This window comes from Phoxinus phoxinus (assembly GCF_949152265.1).
Source record: "Phoxinus phoxinus genome assembly, chromosome: 16".
Classification (NCBI taxonomy): Eukaryota; Metazoa; Chordata; class Actinopteri; order Cypriniformes; family Leuciscidae; genus Phoxinus; species Phoxinus phoxinus.
The window spans coordinates 20,718,238-20,735,763 of NC_136891.1; the positions used below are offsets into that span (position 1 = coordinate 20,718,238).

At 39.4% G+C, this 17,526-nt stretch overlaps 1 protein-coding gene across 1 annotated transcript in view; it reads right to left on the reverse strand.

Annotated features, from left to right (window-relative positions):
• Positions 1-14,092, reverse strand: part of LOC307012449 (exostosin-1) — a gene marked incomplete at its 5' end in the record, with an annotated part of 349,853 nt that extends 335,761 nt beyond the window's left edge. Inside the window, one exon of the mRNA XM_079639118.1 lies at positions 13,125-14,092. Coding sequence (XP_079495244.1) covers positions 13,125-14,092 — 968 coding nt within the window. The remainder of the gene's footprint in view (positions 1-13,124) is intronic.
• Positions 14,093-17,526: the final 3,434 nt, after the last annotated feature.

Sequence of the window (17,526 nt, forward strand, 5' to 3'; positions counted from 1 at the left end):
AAAAAAGAGGAGGGGGATAGGAGGAGGTTGCTCCCGTCGTGGAGGTTGTGCTTTGCTAGGCAGGAAATGTTCATTGAGTTTGCTTCTTCGCCAAACCTCATGCCTCTCAGTCGTCTATTCGATATTTAACCTGGTCATGGCTCAAATGATAATCTCCACAAGATCCTCGTAAGCTGGGGGGAGGGGGTGGTGATAGAGACCAGCGCGGGACAGATTTTTAAGTCCTGCTCCCGCAAAAAATATATGTTCCCTCTCCCGCCTGCAACATTCATGTTTTGTCCAGCTACATGTTTTGTCCAACAGTATAACTAGATTTATCTCTACGTCCATGAAATTTCCATTAAATAGTTATGTGTCGCCTAGCCACAACCCACACATCCCAGAATAAACGCTTTTGATCAATGATTTGTTTTTAAAAGCATCAACATTCACAAACCACTGTTAATTTGACATAAAAGCAAGCATAGGCCACTGCATGCATTATTTGGCATGGCAGAATGTGAGCAAAGTGAGCACCCTTAAAGCTTCAGTAGGTAACTTCTGAAAAAATATAGTTTTTACATATTTGTTAAAACTGCACAATGAATCTTTCATAATGTCTATACTTTGTTTGTTATAATCAGAGGATTCGCCAGCATGCAGAATTCAGCACTGAACAAAAAATCAGTTTGGAGAGGTGAGTGGATAACTTAAAAGTCTTTGGCCATTGCGTCAACACATGTCTACGATTGGCTACATTGCACAACACTGCAAAAATATGATACAAGTAGAAACTCTGCCTATGTTTGCACCTGTAAATCGTTTATATTTAGTTGTTTTAGTTGTTCTTGTTGCTTTTGTGCAATAGATGAATAACAATTTATTTGTTTTTAGATGTTTTATTTTTAGATATTTCTATTTTGTGGGAGTTCGGCAAATTGTTTTATTCTCCCGCAACCCGCACACACACTTGTACCTTACTGCCCACACTCAGTCATCAAATCTAGTCCCATGCCACATTCTGTTGCATCGGGTTCTGCGGGTCCCGTGGTACTGCAGGTCTCTAGGTGGTGAGTCCTCTATCTCCCCTTGCCTCAATACGGAGCAGGTCCACTTCCTCGGAGCTGGGTAACGCCAGTACGGGGCCTTCACTCAGAGCGAAAGGAACCGCAGAGAGTGCTTTCGGATCCCAAGAGAAAGTGATGGATCTAGCGGGTGAGGGTTGAGAAAAGGTGGGGCCCGTCTCAAACTCCTCTAATAAATCCATTTGAGAGCCCCATGATCTGAGTCACCACTCTAACCAGAGTCGGGACCAGAACCATGAGGAACTTTCCTCTGCCTGAGCACCCTCTTCAAAGAGCACACCCCTCAAAAGCTGACAGTCAGCCTGCACAGTGCATGCCCTGCTCCCAAACAAACGACACATAAATTGTGTGTATCCCCTTAGATGTAGCATGGGCAGGAAGGAACACACAATTTAAATTGTTGTTTGCTCACTATAAATATATAACTAGCTGGCCTCCGTTACACAATGAGGAATGAGAGTATGTTTTTTCTATCCTGCAGTTAAAACATAGCCTACTTATTTTGTGTGTTCTGTGCATGCATGATACAAATTGCATGTGATATTGGATGCACAGATGTGGTAGAATCCTCTCAATGTGTCATGCAGTTATGGAGGCTGTGATAAAATGAATGGGCTCAGGTGGCTACTCAATGAAATGAAGGTGTGAACACAGGCTGTCTGTGACAGAGTAAATCATGTTTAAGAGTGCTGGCACCACAGTCTGGAGAAACAGATCACTCTGAAATCCAAGCAAAGCAAAATTTAGCCACAGACCGTGCAGGTGCAGCAAAATGTAGCTCTCCAAAAAAGCTTACAATATAGTTCACCCAAAAATTAACATTGTCATCATTTACTCGTCGTCATTATTTTGTTCACAACAAACCAAATGACTTACGAGGGAAATAAAAACAAGAGGTTTAACAAAGTCTCACACTGCTGTTTGCAAAAAAGCATCACTCCTTTGGGGTTCCAAAAAGTCATATGTGTTTAATTTAACCCCATCTCATGATTAAACAAAACATTTAGCCTAGTTATATGAACATTATTTTTTAATACTCTCTGAATGTTTTAAAAAGGGAAGGGTTTAAAAAAAATGTACATTTCATTTTCCTAAAACGTTTCAGGATAATAAAAAAAACATTCCATGAACAATGTATATAAATAATGTTTTTGTGCTAACATTTTAAGATAATTATGAAAAACCAGTTAACTTTGAAAAAAAATTGTTAACATTACTGGACGTTTTCTAACAAAAACTTAATTCGCAATCGCATGTAGGCTAAATGCATGCCTTTTGATGGATAAGTTTGTTTAATGTTAGTCAGGATTTCTAGAATGTACTGAGTGTGGATGAATGCAAAAGCTCAGAAATAAGGCAGCATGAACCTTTAAAACAGTCAGTAGCGCACAAAGAACCCCTCCAGATCCAGTGGTTACTGTAAGAAACCACCAGTTATTTTCTGATTTTTTAAGTGTTATGTTGCAGAATTTATAATCAAACTACAACTATAAAATATAACTGTACTCCATGCAGTTTTTGTCCTCAGGAGCTGACGTTTTATTAGGGAGAAGAGTGGATGGATTTTCTGTTACTGGACAAACAGCAACTAAACCAGATCTTTCCCAGTAGGTGGGCTTGTTACTGACGTTTCAGAACATTTTACACTATCTTTCTTTCCTCTGTCAAATGCCTCTTCATGTCTCTCATTCTTTCCCGCTGTCTCCCACAGTTCAGTGTTCTCCCAATTGTCCAAACCACTGAGAATGCCTATTGAAATCTCTAAAAGTCTCTTAGTAACTGAAAATCTCCTGCTAAAAACACGATCCATCTCTCAGCCAAAAGCAGGCCAAGCTGGTATACTGATTTAATTTGTTATACTACAGATTTTAACTTAAAAAATAATTGAATATGACTAAAATCACTATGTAGACACCAAAGGAACCCCCTGCCATTTTATAGCGATGCTTTTTCTCAGTAACCCTATTTCACACAACATCCTGATCACTTGCTGGCTAAAATGCATCCACCCTTGAAATTCTGTTTATGACTGAAGAAAGCTGTATTATATATTGATTATGTATTTCATTTACCACATTTAGTCAGCTGTTCCTGTATATGAAAAAGTAGAATTGATGATGGAGTATAATTTTAATTTGAGCTCAGCAACATCAATTATTTTACAGTGGTTAATTTTCTGAAGAAATTCGGCTCTGCTGAAGTGTTGTGATCTGTGTTTGATTTGCTGACTAAACCATAAAGTTCATCAATATAGATTTCCATCAAATATATTTCCGGTGGTCACTGTGTTCCATACTCAAAGTACAACCAGTAAAGAACACACCAGAGTAACTGAAAATTATACCTCAAAAACATTTTGATATAGAAGCCGCTGAATATATGAAATGAATATAGATTTTAGTCCCCTTTCGAGATGGAACTCAACACTGCATTGTCAGTTGACGTTATGGAAACGCTCCTCATGAGCCGGTGTCTGAAGCACATGTGCTACGCAGCTATTTAATTTGGCTGCCGCAGTCAGGTGACGTCACATGCTCGCCGACTGACTATAAAAGGACGCCTGGAAAAGACGTCATCAGCTTCTTTGTCTTCAGGAAGCCGTTTGTTTGGTCGTGCATGTGTTATCCCATTCTGTGTCAGAAGTAAAAAAAAGAAAAGAAAATGACAGGCAGATTTAGGAGTTGTGTGAGATGACCATGTGAGAGGTTGATTTGTGTGTCATTTGTCTTGGAGCGGAGCACGCTCAGTCAGCATTCGAGGGGCCTGGCTCTCCGCACTATGACAGCTTCACAGTGAGGAAGCTCTGCTCCCGCCGGGCTCTCTTTAATGTGGATGGAAGCCAGGCGTCTGAACCCCGCGCCTCGGATCCCTCTGAGGCCTTACCCCTTCCCAAGCCTCGCTCCCCAGCTCAGATGCTCTCCTGCCTCTTCTGGTCCAGCAGAGAGCATGCTTTTGGCCCGCTCTAGTTCTGCGGAACTAGATGTGACGGGAGTTGAGCTGGATGTGTCAGTGAGAACGCTTCCCAGCACCCACATATGAGGAGTTGACGTCATGACCCGTGCCACTGGCAGACTTAATTTAAACTGGTTGGTGAAGCAGCAAGATCCTGCTCTAGGCAGGCTGGATAAACGTATCCTGGCGGGTCATAGGCGTTCACCTCCTGCGAGCCTTCCGTTTCTCCATGATCTCCACGATGAATGGTTGAGATCATGGGGGAAACAATTTTCAGCTCATGTTTTTCCACCCACATCATCAAACTACGCCAATGTAAAGGGGTTGGAAAAACACAGGTATGTGAGGATGCCCCAGATGGAGAAATCAATTGCGGGTTACCTCTCGTCCAGTGTGGCATTCTCCTGGAAGCCTCCTGCTTTGCGCTCTACACCCGGCCAGTTCACATCAAAGCCTGTGGGCAATGTGTTCGCTTCATCAGGCCAGGCCGATGTTGCCCTGAACACCACGGCAGTGCTGCAGGCTTAACAGGCCGATTTACTGAAGGATTCTGACCACAGCGGGGGGTAGCTCCAGACGCAGTCCTGGAGCTCTGCTTTACCACGACCTTGCCTTCTGTGCCAGGGGGCATATTTCAGACTAGGTAAAATGTGCGGTACCGCTAATAGCTTCCCAATTTTTTATCTGGCGCCCTAATGGGATTTTACGGAGGTTGCATTAAAAGGATAGTTCACCCAAAAATTAAAATTACCCCATGATTTACTCACCGTCAAGTCATCCTAAGTGTATATGAAAATCTTGTGAAGCAAAGCAATGCATTGTGTAAGAAAAACATCCATATTTAAACTTTATATTGTGAAATAACTAGCTTCCTGCCAAACGAACATACGGATTCCACTTACACCTAAAGCGCAAATTACGCAACTTGTGACGTCGGAAGTAGCATAGTGTGTCATGGCGTAGTGTAAATATCAGCAGTACGTCGCATTACTCGCATAAGTTGCGAGTGGAATCAACCTAGGAATAAACCTAGGATGAATTTAGGGTGAGTAAATCATGGGCTAATTTTCATTTTTAGGTGAACTATCCCTTTAATGTGTTTCCCCATGCATTCACATGTGAATGGGTAGTAAAGAAGAGAAAATTGGGAAATTGGGCTTTAGCCGCCAATGGCATCTCATTCATTCTTCTGTTGCCCCTCCACCTTTAGTTCTGGAGGTGATACTATGGGCATAGTGGTAAAACTATGTTAACACGTCTTCCTGGTAGTTTGCATAGGGAGGCCAGAGCATAAAGGTGGATATTGTCACAATTGCGAACCACTCTCTAGCTTCTCTGTCAAAGCTTGGCAGAAGTAAAGGTAATGTCTCCTTGATGGAATGGGTAAAGGTGGCAAGTCTATCAGTAATAGAGCAGTTAGAGAAAGGAATGGGCCATGCGTACCCCTCTTTCTCTGATGGTCTCAATGGATGATGGAGGTTGGCTGTTGGTGGGTCGACACCCCATCCATTGAAGGATGGTTATAGAGAGCAGAAGGATGTGGAAGCTGCTTAGGCACTCGATTGTCAGTACTCTCTCACCAGATTTCCCGAAAGCACTTTGCGGGTCTTTACTTAGATAGAGAGACGGTTGAGGGAGCATAGCGTTCTCCTGATGGCTATGACTTCAGATGGTTGGGAGAGCAGGCTGCGGTCTACTTCCTCTCTTTTTGGGGGTATGGGCAGACATAAGCCCTGCGCCTGGACACGACGACAACGCAGTCCTGTAGTGTCAACTAGTCTCTCCCCTGTGAAGGCCTCCTCCTTCCCTTCCCTTTAACTCTGTACAGATTAAATGAAACGTTGTCGGGATAATTCCGGTTCACATGGCTATACGGAAACAATACAAAATTCTGTATTATACATTTTTCAAGGCTCGTACCTTGGAACTTATTTCATGGTTTGCGTTCTCGAGACACCATACACTGTTTTGTGCAAATGAGCGGCCGGATCGCATTAAGGGTTTTCTGTTAGAACGGTGTCGTGTTAGCGGCCCCTAAGTTAACAACTAATGACCGTTGCAATGGAAGTGAATCAATCAAATCTAACTTTAGCTGGACAATAACTTTATTCTAGAGCTGCTGTAAAGCCGAAAAAATCTCTGTTATTTTAATTTCCTATTATCACTGTAAAGCTGCTTTGAAACAATCTATATTGTTAAAAGCGCTATATAAATGAAGGTGACTTGACACAGGAATTACAGCCTCCCTATCTAGTAGGCGTGGTGTGGTAATGTTCTGGTTATGGCTTAGCTCACTGGGAAATTCACAGCACAGTGTGCAGGCATTTTGTCTGTATGGCGCAGTGGGTATTGTCGTTCCCATAGCTTTAACTGACAACGCAGTGTTAAGTTCCACTATAAAAGGGAACGTCACCATGGTTCCCTGTGAAGGACAACAAAAAACTGCATCGTGTTGCCATACTTCTGTCATGCCTGTACATCTGCCCTTCAGACAATTGAAGCTGATGATGTCTTCTTCATGCACCCTTGACCAACTAGCCTAGCCTAACCATGCAAGCCAATCAAAATTGGCGTGTAGCACACGTGTAGCACACTGGCTCATGAGGAGCGTTCCCATAGTGTCAACTGATGACGCAGTGTTTTGTTCCCCTTTTCAGGAAACCATAGTTATAGCCATAACCTTAGATGGTTTCCTAAAAAATAACACCACAAGACATTAACAAAGCACTAACAATGTTCTGAAGGAGAAAACTCTAAAAATAATCCTATCATAGTCACTAATATCAGAGATTTACCCGCTTGAGCTACTCGAGCTGAAGCTAAACAGTGAATAACTGTTAATTAACTGAGTTAATTAACTCATCCAAATGCATCTTATAAGTATGAGATTAATTAATTAGACAGATACACAACATTAATGCAGCAACTCGCTTGTGCACAAATTTATGTAAATGCACAAGTACATTTTAAGTTACCAGACTTCAAGTCATTTAAGTAAATGCACTTGACACACTAAAACTCGAACAATGAATAAAGAATTTAAAAACATTGTATTACAATTTTAAGTATTGTGGAAGTTGGTAATTTCGTATGAATTATTGCAATCTTATGCGAAAATGTACAATTTGTAGTAAAACATCAACATGAAAGTCCTAAGGCAAGGTAAACCTTACCTGGTTTGAGCACATCATACAAAATAAAATAAAAATACTTACGAGCAAGATTGTTAAAATTTGCAACCAAATGATAAAATACTTCTTTGTCATGATACATTGTTCCAGTAGTGTACTTGTTATAATGTTATTTCACAACATTAGTTAGATAGTTTTCTTGATTTTTTGGTTAAATTTTGATACGTTTAAATTTTATTTATAAAATATTTGAATATTTGGTTTAATGTAGCACTTTCACATCTTTTTTGTTTAGTTTTGAGCTACAGTTTATACAAAATACAGAAAATTCACTTTAACTTTTGTAACAGTACGTCTGGAAAAAAAAAACGTGAGCTCTATTACAATAACTAGACATTAATGGAAGTTATAACTGAAGAAGTTATACAGAAGTTAAACACATCAGTTCAAATGTTTTTGTTGACTAAAATAAGATGCAATTTTGCCGTAAATAAAAATACCTAGAATGAATACCCTATATGTCATGAAGACATACTGACAAATTTTAAAAAAGGAAGACAAAAATTACGATTTGAACAAAACAAACAAAACAAAACAAACAATGAATAAAATTAGTTACATAAATAGTTGCCCACAAGTTGCCCAGCTCAAATGGGGAATGACAACACTACAACAAATTGGGTCATTTTCATGCAATTTATAAAAATGTGCCCTCCCTTTATGCCTGACGACGGATGGATTTGTCAAGTTTGGTTGTCATAAAAGTTTAGGATTTAATACTGCACAACAGCGAGTTCTCAAAGTTTGAGCAGCTGTGTTTATTGAAGAGGGTGATTAATTTTGGAGGTATAACTGGGATTTGTAATCACTTCCCTTTTGTGTGATTCTGAGGCTAAAAAACAACACATCACGTTAATCACACACCCTAATTAAAAAACAGCAGGCTTCTCGCTCTGTCTTTCTTTCTCTCTTTATGCTGTCTCTCTCTTTCTCGAGTGTGATGGATTTCTAGGAAGCACCCAGTTGTGAGCTGCTCTAATTTAGAGTCTATCAATACATCTTATCAGTGGGGGCTCGTTCTCCCTTGTTTCTCCACCTTATTCCTCCTTCTTGTCTTCCATCTTCCACTGTAGGCACAAACGCAGACTCGACATCTTATGAAACGTGGCTCTCTTTGACTCTGGCTTACTTGATAATGAAAACTTGTCAATGTGAACTTTCCATCAAGAGTCCAGTGGCGAGACCAGAAATCTCACTAGCTTCTCTCAAATATCATCTCTCCTTAGACTATAGGATTTGCACATTTGCACAGCAGAACTCTGGTTCCCTGCATGCAGTGCGGCATTAATAAATCATGTGAATTTTTTGCAGTGGTGTTGTGCTTGTTGGCTCTTTGAGTTATGTGGTGTTGACCTGTTTCACACTTATCTGCGACGCGGATTTGCAGCACATATTAACAGGTTACAGCGTTCACACTGCCCGTAAAGTTGTCAGGAGTGGATCTGAGAGTAGAGGCACTTAGTCCACGCGTAACGCTCAACAGAAAAAAAAATTGTCTATTAAAAACAAACACACTTTCACACTTTCTCTAGTTCAATTTGTCCACTCTCCATTTCTAACAGTAAATATACATGTGTAGTCATAAGTTTACATACACTACACCTTGCCAAATGTTAACAATTTCAACAAAATATGAGGGATAATAAACATGGCATGTTTCTTTTTTCATTTAGTACTTTCATAAATAAGCTATTTCAAATAATGGCTGTTTACATATAGGCTAGTACACTAGACAAAATAATATTTAAAACAAAAATTTGTATTTATGCTTATGATCACAACTGTATACAGTATATGACAGTATCATATAGCATGGTCCATCAAATAACAGCATTGCCGTATAATGGAAATGTTGATGGTAGTCGGTAGAAATTCAAATTTTAACATTTAATTTTATGGGCAGCATTTAATGCATTCTTACGGAAGCCCTGAACCGCAAGGTGAAAAAAGAAAGAAAAAGAAAACGTATCTTGTTATTTCGACTTAATAAGTCGTTATTTCAACATAATATCTCGTTATTTCAACATAATATCTCGTTATTTCAACATAAGACGTTTTTTCGACATAATATCTCCTTATTTCAAACATAATAAGGGGACATTATAATTAATCATTCTTATAATGGTTTTCTATGGGAGGAAAATGCTTAACGTGAAATTAAACGTGTTGCGTTCATATTCTGGACTCATCTGAATTTTTGTAGTATACTTTATTATGATTTTAGTATAATGATTAATAAATGCTCGCACAATTATCCGTGAACTTGATAAATGTAGCAGATATGTTTTAGGTTATCCACAAACAAATTTCTTTCAACTTATGTGTGCAAAATTCAGAATTCAACGAATGTTCAGCAATTTGTACAAATAGAGACATTTTTGTGAATAGAATGTTTTATTTTGTATTAGTGATCATAATTTGCGCAACAAAGAAGATGTACAGGCGACACGCGTGCATTTATTGACGTCTTTTCTGAGTCAATCTCATTTGAGTGTATTCGGCAATGTATACACAATTGAATAATATTTTCACACTTGAGTATTAGGCTATTATTCTCACATCACGTCTCATATTTCATCTCAAGCTCTTCACTGACTCTTTTGTTTCCTTGTTTAAACAAATCCTTTGTCATATTTTAAGCCTGAAACAATATAATATAAGGCATTGGCATTTAAAAAGAAGGAAACTTTTTTGTATTATACCTTGATTTTTATAAGACAGTTTTAATGCAGCCATCATATAGCCTAACAAAAAGAAAACTCTGAAATCTGATAGTTTTAATAAAACTCAACCCCTGAGACAAAGTCTCCAAAGATCTCTGTGATGGACCATAAACACTATCAGTGTGAAAGCTCACATCCAACACACAACACAGTATGTGTGAAACTGGCCTTGAAGAGCATAAGGATAGAGTCCTTGTATAAAATACCATCGTTGTTTATGTACGTGATGCAATTTTCATTTGAGTATTGTGTAAAGTATAATTTATATTGCTTCCTCGGCTTGTTAAATTACAGAGCTAGGCAATTTTTTTAAGAGGCAGAATACACCACTAATGACCCATCTCATGGCTCACCTGATAGTGTTCACCATAAAAGTATGACAAATCCATGCATTATATAGTTACCTGCCCCACACATGGCTACAATAGATAGCACTGATAGCAAAGCACACACAAAGGTTGCAATATCTAAAAGCCTTGCCCTTGTGGGGACATTTTTGGTCAACAAGAGGAAAACAGCTTATAAATCATACAAAATATGTGTGTGTGTGTGTGTGTGTGTGTGTGTGTGTGTGTGTGTGTGTGTGTGTGTGTGTGTGTGTGTGTGTGTGTGTGTGTGTGTGTGTTATTTTCTGTAACTCTAAGCTCCTGCTTAATTCAATCGAGGGCCAGTTATTGACTGTTCTGCCTCTCTGAAATCCTCTCAATTCATTTGAAGTATAAAGAGTCTGCTAGTCAAGACCTTCTAACCCTACTTTCTTCAGTCTGATGATCCACCAATTACTTAAAAGTCGAATCTTGCCAACTCTTTGATACTCTACATTATATAATGCAGTACTCTTTAATACACTAAATGGTCGAAAATATGCAGACACCTGAACAACATTTGCTCGTTGAGCATTTCATTTCAAAACCAGTGAGTAAATCGAATTGGTGTAAGGTCCAAACATGCTTTGATTTCATCTGTCCTTTTTGTTGTGCTGATTGGGTAAATCATAACTCCTGCTTTGTATCATTTACCTGAATCATAAATACATAATGCGAAAATGATGGTTAATTTGAAATAAAATGTGTATTTTGTTGTTGCATCTTTTAGTTTCCAATTTTGTATAGTGTATAGACTGTTGTTATCATTTAATGATATTGGACACTTGTTTTTATTTACTTGTTTGTATCCATTTACAATTTTAACAATTTAAAATTACGCTCGTGCTTTTTGCTTCTAACACAATTGAAACAATGCACACACAGTATTTGTGAGTCTGCTTTTCTTGTAGTGTTCAGAAAATGGAATACAACTGCCTGTGTAATTAAACTGTAACTAAATGGTAATAAATGTGTAATAACAACATTACATTAGAATCAGGGACAACTAAAACAAAGCTGAATATAATACTGATGCCGTTTTGGAGAGAAGGGCTTAATATAAATGTAAAATGTAGTTCCAGCTAGGGCTGCACGATATGAGGAAAAGCTGCGATGTGCGATAACATTGTTTAATATTGCGATGACGATATGACTTGCGATAAATGTGATTGTTAACTATACTGTTCCCCTGTCTTAGTGCTTTAATAGGTTCTTTGCGTGATAGGTCAAACGTTTATTACCTGCCTGGTTCAGAATACACGATTTTAGCGCAATTTTGGCACGATCCGTTTGACGTATGGGTATCGTGGAGATTCGTAATAACGACAACGGGCGTCGGGACGCAAGATTCGATCATAACATCTCGTACAGTGTGTCATAGTGGGCGACAACCTACGTTGCGGCTGCGATGCTTTATGACAGAAAGGCATGTTTAATTCTTTAACGGTCCTCCACGACGGGTTGAATATGTGAGCGAGGCGAGACGTGAGTGAGTGCAACAGTGAGTGTGTGTGTGCGCCAGTGAGCGTGTGAGCGTGTGTGTGCGTGCGTGAGCGAGCGAGTGAGTGAGCGAGCGAGGGACAGTGTGTGTGTCTGTGCGTGCGAGTGAATGTTTGCGAGTGAATGTGTGTGTGTGACGGCACGCGATGACTGGTTGGAAAGCAACGTGTAGTCTGACATGTTTCTTGTCCACGACAAGATTTTAGGAGTCAAAAACGTGTAAGTTAGTGCTAATCTGAACCAGGCATTATTCATCGTGTCAGGCTGTCTGTTGCGATGTGTTCATCGCGGGAGTTCATATCGCGATGACGATGAAAATTCGATGTATCGTTCAGCCCTAGTTCCAGCCTGCTTTGAAAGGCTGATCATAAACATCAGTGAGAGACAATGGGTATATATGTGTCTTAGTACACAGTAAAATAAAATAAAATTCTGTTAAATTGTTCAGACCAACACATAAACACAAATTGTATCTGTGACAAATAAAACTGGATTCACAGAAAATGCTTTATATTACTGCCACTAGTTGTTGCACATGGCGTTAGTGTCTAAATGTATATGCATCTTAGCTAAATAAATAAACTACTTGCATTGCACACACATCTTTATAATATAAGGCAATCACTTTTTTACCATTGTACTGAAGAGAATTAAACACTAAATAAATAAATCTCACCAAAACGGTGCATTTACACAAACCACTCTCATTTATTTGTCACAAAGAGATGAAGACTGGCTTTGTTTCAGGCTAAGAGTCCTCTAGAGTCCTTTTCTACGGCACTTTTTTCCTGAGCTAGACAAATGCAACACCACTTCCATTTATAGCGGTATTCCCATGATAACTACATGAACACTACCGTCTAGAGTACAAAACAAGCAACAGTCTAAATCACACTGACATTAAACATTGCCATTTTGCTTTCTACCCTCAATGCCGTTTACTCAGGTTAACCTTTAAATGACCAAACATAAAAGTAAAGCCAAAACTTAAAGAAAAAAAATGCATATGAATCGAGCAAACAACAATCTGCACCTCATTGGCTTGACTGAGATTGTAAGGAAAGGAAGAAAAGGAATAGTTCACAAAATAGGAAAATTCTACCATCGTTGCAAGTCATTGCAAACCTGGAATGTGTGAAAGAAGAAGACGTTTTTCATAAGAATGTTTCAACTGCTGACTTTCATTGTATGGACGGGAAAAAAAAGGAAGAAACAAAGTCCTACAGGTTTGGAAAACATTGTGATAGATTGTTTGGGTGAACTATTCCTTTAAAGACAAGCTCCAATCCTTACACCAGCGTGATAAAAACAGGAAAATGTTGGACTTACTTTGTGTATTCTTCATTGTCCCTGTCGCACCTTGCATCCTTATGTTTCTCCCAGTCTTTCCCGTGTTTGCATGTAGTCAATAAAATGATATCATCCCCATTATGTATATGATACAGAGCATTTCTGGTTTCAGAACCAATGCCAGTTAGATACCTCTTCCCTTTGAAGACCAGCAAGTATTTCCGTAAAGGAGGGACATTGTTAAGATTCAGATAACCCTTTTCCCCTCCTTTCTGAGGATGGTCTTTTGAAAACAGAGGGATGGACACATCAAAGTGTGGTCTAAAGTTGTCCATGTCGGTGCTGGCCTTGGCCAACATGGCTTGGCCGATATCGAAGCCTAGTTCCTCCGTATAATCAGGCCATGTTCCAGAGTACAAGTTAAAAATCAGATGGTTCCTCCCTTCGTACCACAAGGGGAGGCTTTGAATTCGGGCTCGGACATTATGTACATACTGAGCGGACAGCTGGTCCCTGTCTAGAGTGTCTATACTCAGTACAAAAAGACAGGCCTGGTTAGGGTCCGTCGTGTAGAAGCGCGATTCCTCGATGGCTGCCAGAATCTTCTGGTAGCTTTCAGAGGGGGCTTCACCTTTCTGAGGGGGGTACACATAGATTTTAAAGCCCCGTTCGCAACGCTGGAAATCGAAACAGGTGTCCATGCGACATCGTCGGCTCTTGTAGATGTTCTTCTGGATTTCTCGCCTCTCGCGAGGAGACGTGTGTTGATGAAGAAGCAGTGGCCCGTCCTCTTCCTGCTCTGCCTCTCCCAGGTACGTCTGCAGTGGAGGATCAACCCATTCTGGCCAGCGAGGCGGACGAGGCGGGACACCGGGGATCTGTGAGACTCCATAAAGCTCTGCGTGGTTCTGGTTCTGGAACTCACCGATCTGTAGGCCACACAGGTAGGCTAGTAGCAGGCTACAGGCCCCCACAGACACCAGCAGGTATCGCTTCTTCGCCTGCATGTGGACAGCGAGAAGCAGGGCAGGAAAACAAGGAAGCACAGAGGGTCGACTGTAAACCCACGGGACCAGCTCTCATACCAGTATGAGCATTCTGATATTGCACGGACCACTGTAAGCACAGAGATACAGAGGCGGTCGTGTTAGCTTTACACACCAGAATGAAAATCCAGAATCTATACACCTGAATACAAGCTTTATTAGTAAAAATATAAGGTGAGTCCAAACTCAGAATCAGGGATTAAAAGCAAAAAAAAAAAAAAGCATTAAGTTTGAGGATTGTAAAATGCTGAACACAAAGAAATGTTGTTTAGAAATATTTGCACAAGGTTTAACCTACTTGATTCTGAAAGATACTTTATTGTAAACTACTGGATACTAGGTTTTTAGACTCTATTGTCCATTTTAAATAAATATATTTTTTTAAAGACGTAATTATCATTATGGTTACCAGGATCAAATTATTCAGTGACTGACAGTGAGGTCTACATTTTCAAAGTACATCTTGAGAGGTTCATATTGTGGTAAAATTATTATAGTAATTTACCCTGCAGCTACTAACACTGAAGAAATTAGTTTTTTAGGGCAGAAATGTATTTATTAAAATCGTATACAATATTTTTTATTACAAGTTATATAGTTTATTATTTATTTATGAAACCATATACCCTTGGTAATGAGAAGCATGGATTTACCTGTGACAACCATGATCATACAGTTAAATAGAACTAAAGTAAAACTCTGCAAGAACTGTACAATTAATTAAGGCAATTAAATTATGATTTAACAAAGCAAACCATGAATTAAGGTCAAAGCTTTTTCTCTTCAAATATGTTTTATGAATGGTGCAATGGGATTTTAATTGAAGAAAAATGCCCATTCAATGAGAGCCTGATGAAAGATAGATATCGTGCCTTAAATAAATTAGGTGTTAACTGTTATTAGGTGTTAATTAGGTGTTACAAATGTTGTTTTAAAGGGGTAGTTCCCCCCACAATGTCATAATTGACTCACCCTGTGTCATTCCAAACCTGAATGACTTTCTTTCTGTGGAACATAAAAGAAAATAATTTTAGTATCTTTTTTCTTCTTCCATACATAGGGTTGCCTGACCAAAATGGTTCAAAATATCTTCTTTTGTGTTTTACAAAAGAGCGAAAGTCATACAGGTTTGAAACACAATGAGGTTGAGTAAATGATGACAGAATTTAATAGCAGTACATTTACCTCACTGCATCCTAGCTCAAAATCAAGGCTTTACAGGCAAGTGCATTTCTATGTGACAGAAATGATTTGTTAATGTATTTGCACTGCAGTGAATTAAATCATCTCTATCATCATTTGTTCCAGTCCTACTTTATTTATTCATATATTTACTCCAATTTAAGACCCTATCCCCAGCAAAAACGTTCATGGGGGACCTAGTGGGCCGGGTTTGTCCAGGACCGAATTTTATCCCCAGTGCCCTGCAAAAACATGGTAAAATGAAATAAACTGACTACATAAAAAAGATTATGTTAAAAATATCATATAAAGAAAAAAAAATCTCCATTTATTCATTGAGGCTATTCCAGTACCAAAACCTTTTTACTCACAAACACTTCACTTCACTTGAAAATTCCACAAACTAAGGCAATATTTAAAAACATAAAAACTACAGTAAAATAAAATTAGCTGATTATAAATTGATTTATATATCAAAGTACTTTTTAACTTAAACATAGCCTATGCTAAACAAATTGAAACTGCGTCAAATAAGATTTACCTCAGTCACCTGTTGAAGCGTCAATCACCTTCAATGATCCTCAGCTTTATTTAATAAACCAATCATGTCATTATTATGAGTTGTGCAAGAGTATTTGCCAGCCATTTCTGTGCTCATAAAGCAAAGATTGTAACGATTCTGTAGGCTACGTCAGTCTTTATAATATTGCGATTACAAGTGAAATTGACAGAAAAACACACGCTGTCCGAATCCATTACCCTGATAAATCAACGTGTTGTTCGTTGTCCGTTTATATCTTTACATGCTTGATATATCTTCACATTTGTCGTGGCGATCACTGTGCAACTTCAGAAAATACACTGAGTCTTCTTTATATCACATTCCATCTGCAAGTCTCGATACATCATGAACTCAGCCTTCAGATTTGCGTATCTCCAGCATCAAGAAAGAGCTCCTTCTATGAACGTGAGGATTATCAACCCCTATGCAGATTGTATAGCAAAATCCATTGCAGAGTTCCTGAGACATCCTGAACATTCAAGTTCCGTTTACAACTCTCCAAAACCAACGCGAAACTTCACATCACCCCACTCGTGGTCTGTCAGCATCCTCGAGACTCTGATAGCATCGGATAATACCTGAACCACAGGTTTCAATCGCAGTTAAGTCCCTTCCAGCGGTTTGGTTTAATTTGAAGTTAGCTGTCAGTCACAGCTTGATCCGGAGTCAATCCAGTGAGCCCACCACGTGCACAGACTCTAAGACGAACCCTAAATTCGCTCCCATAACATTGCTCTGTTAATTCATCTTTATCGATACCTCAACAAATGCAAGCACTGAATGATCAGGTTCCCGCCTTTTCCCCCAACGGACGTCACTTGGTGTTAAAGTTAACGCTGTTGCCAGTTGAACGTCACTTCACTCCAGCGCATCTTTACCGGGACGAGCCCGCGGGAACACGCACACCTTCTGTCGCGCGCCTGCCTCTATAAACAAGTCTTCTCCTTCAGAATCAGCAGGCGTGCAGCGAGAGCTTCTGAAGAGAGTTGGCAAATCCCCTCAGCATCTCTGTGAGCTCGAACCTCCCACCGTCATTGAGCCAGTCCTCACTGTTTTAGAAGAGAAAGCTCTGTGAGAGAAGAGACGGTCATCTCACCGACAGATGCGTAGACACGAGGAGAGCATGACACGCGCGCGACGGAAGAAATCGTGAGACGGTCTGCGAACATCTTCATGGAAACACTACACGAGACCCTCTTCTGATGCACAAAGCACCGCGGCTATCGTTCCAACAAATGTGTGCGTTTTACATTATGAAAATGAGTCCATTTATTTTAGATTGTAAACGTTCTTTTTGACACAAATAGCCTATAACTGTCGATCAATTGTAGGCTATATTTGCACTCCTAAAAATAAATGGTTCCATGATGAAGAACCTTCCCATCCATGGAACCTTTTCAATGCACAAGGTTCTTTATAAAGGTTCTTTAGATTATAAAATATTCTTCACTATAGGGGGGGAAATGGTTAATAAATGTTTAAGAACTGTTCACTTAAAGGTTCTTTGGGGAACATAAAAAGCTTCTTCTAATGGCTTCACTGCAATAAAAATAAAGGTTCCCTTTTGGGACCTTTATTTTTAAGAGTGTAAAAAGTAACAGGGTTGCCGGTTTTTACAATTAATTTAGCCATCACTGGCCCGTAGGTTCAA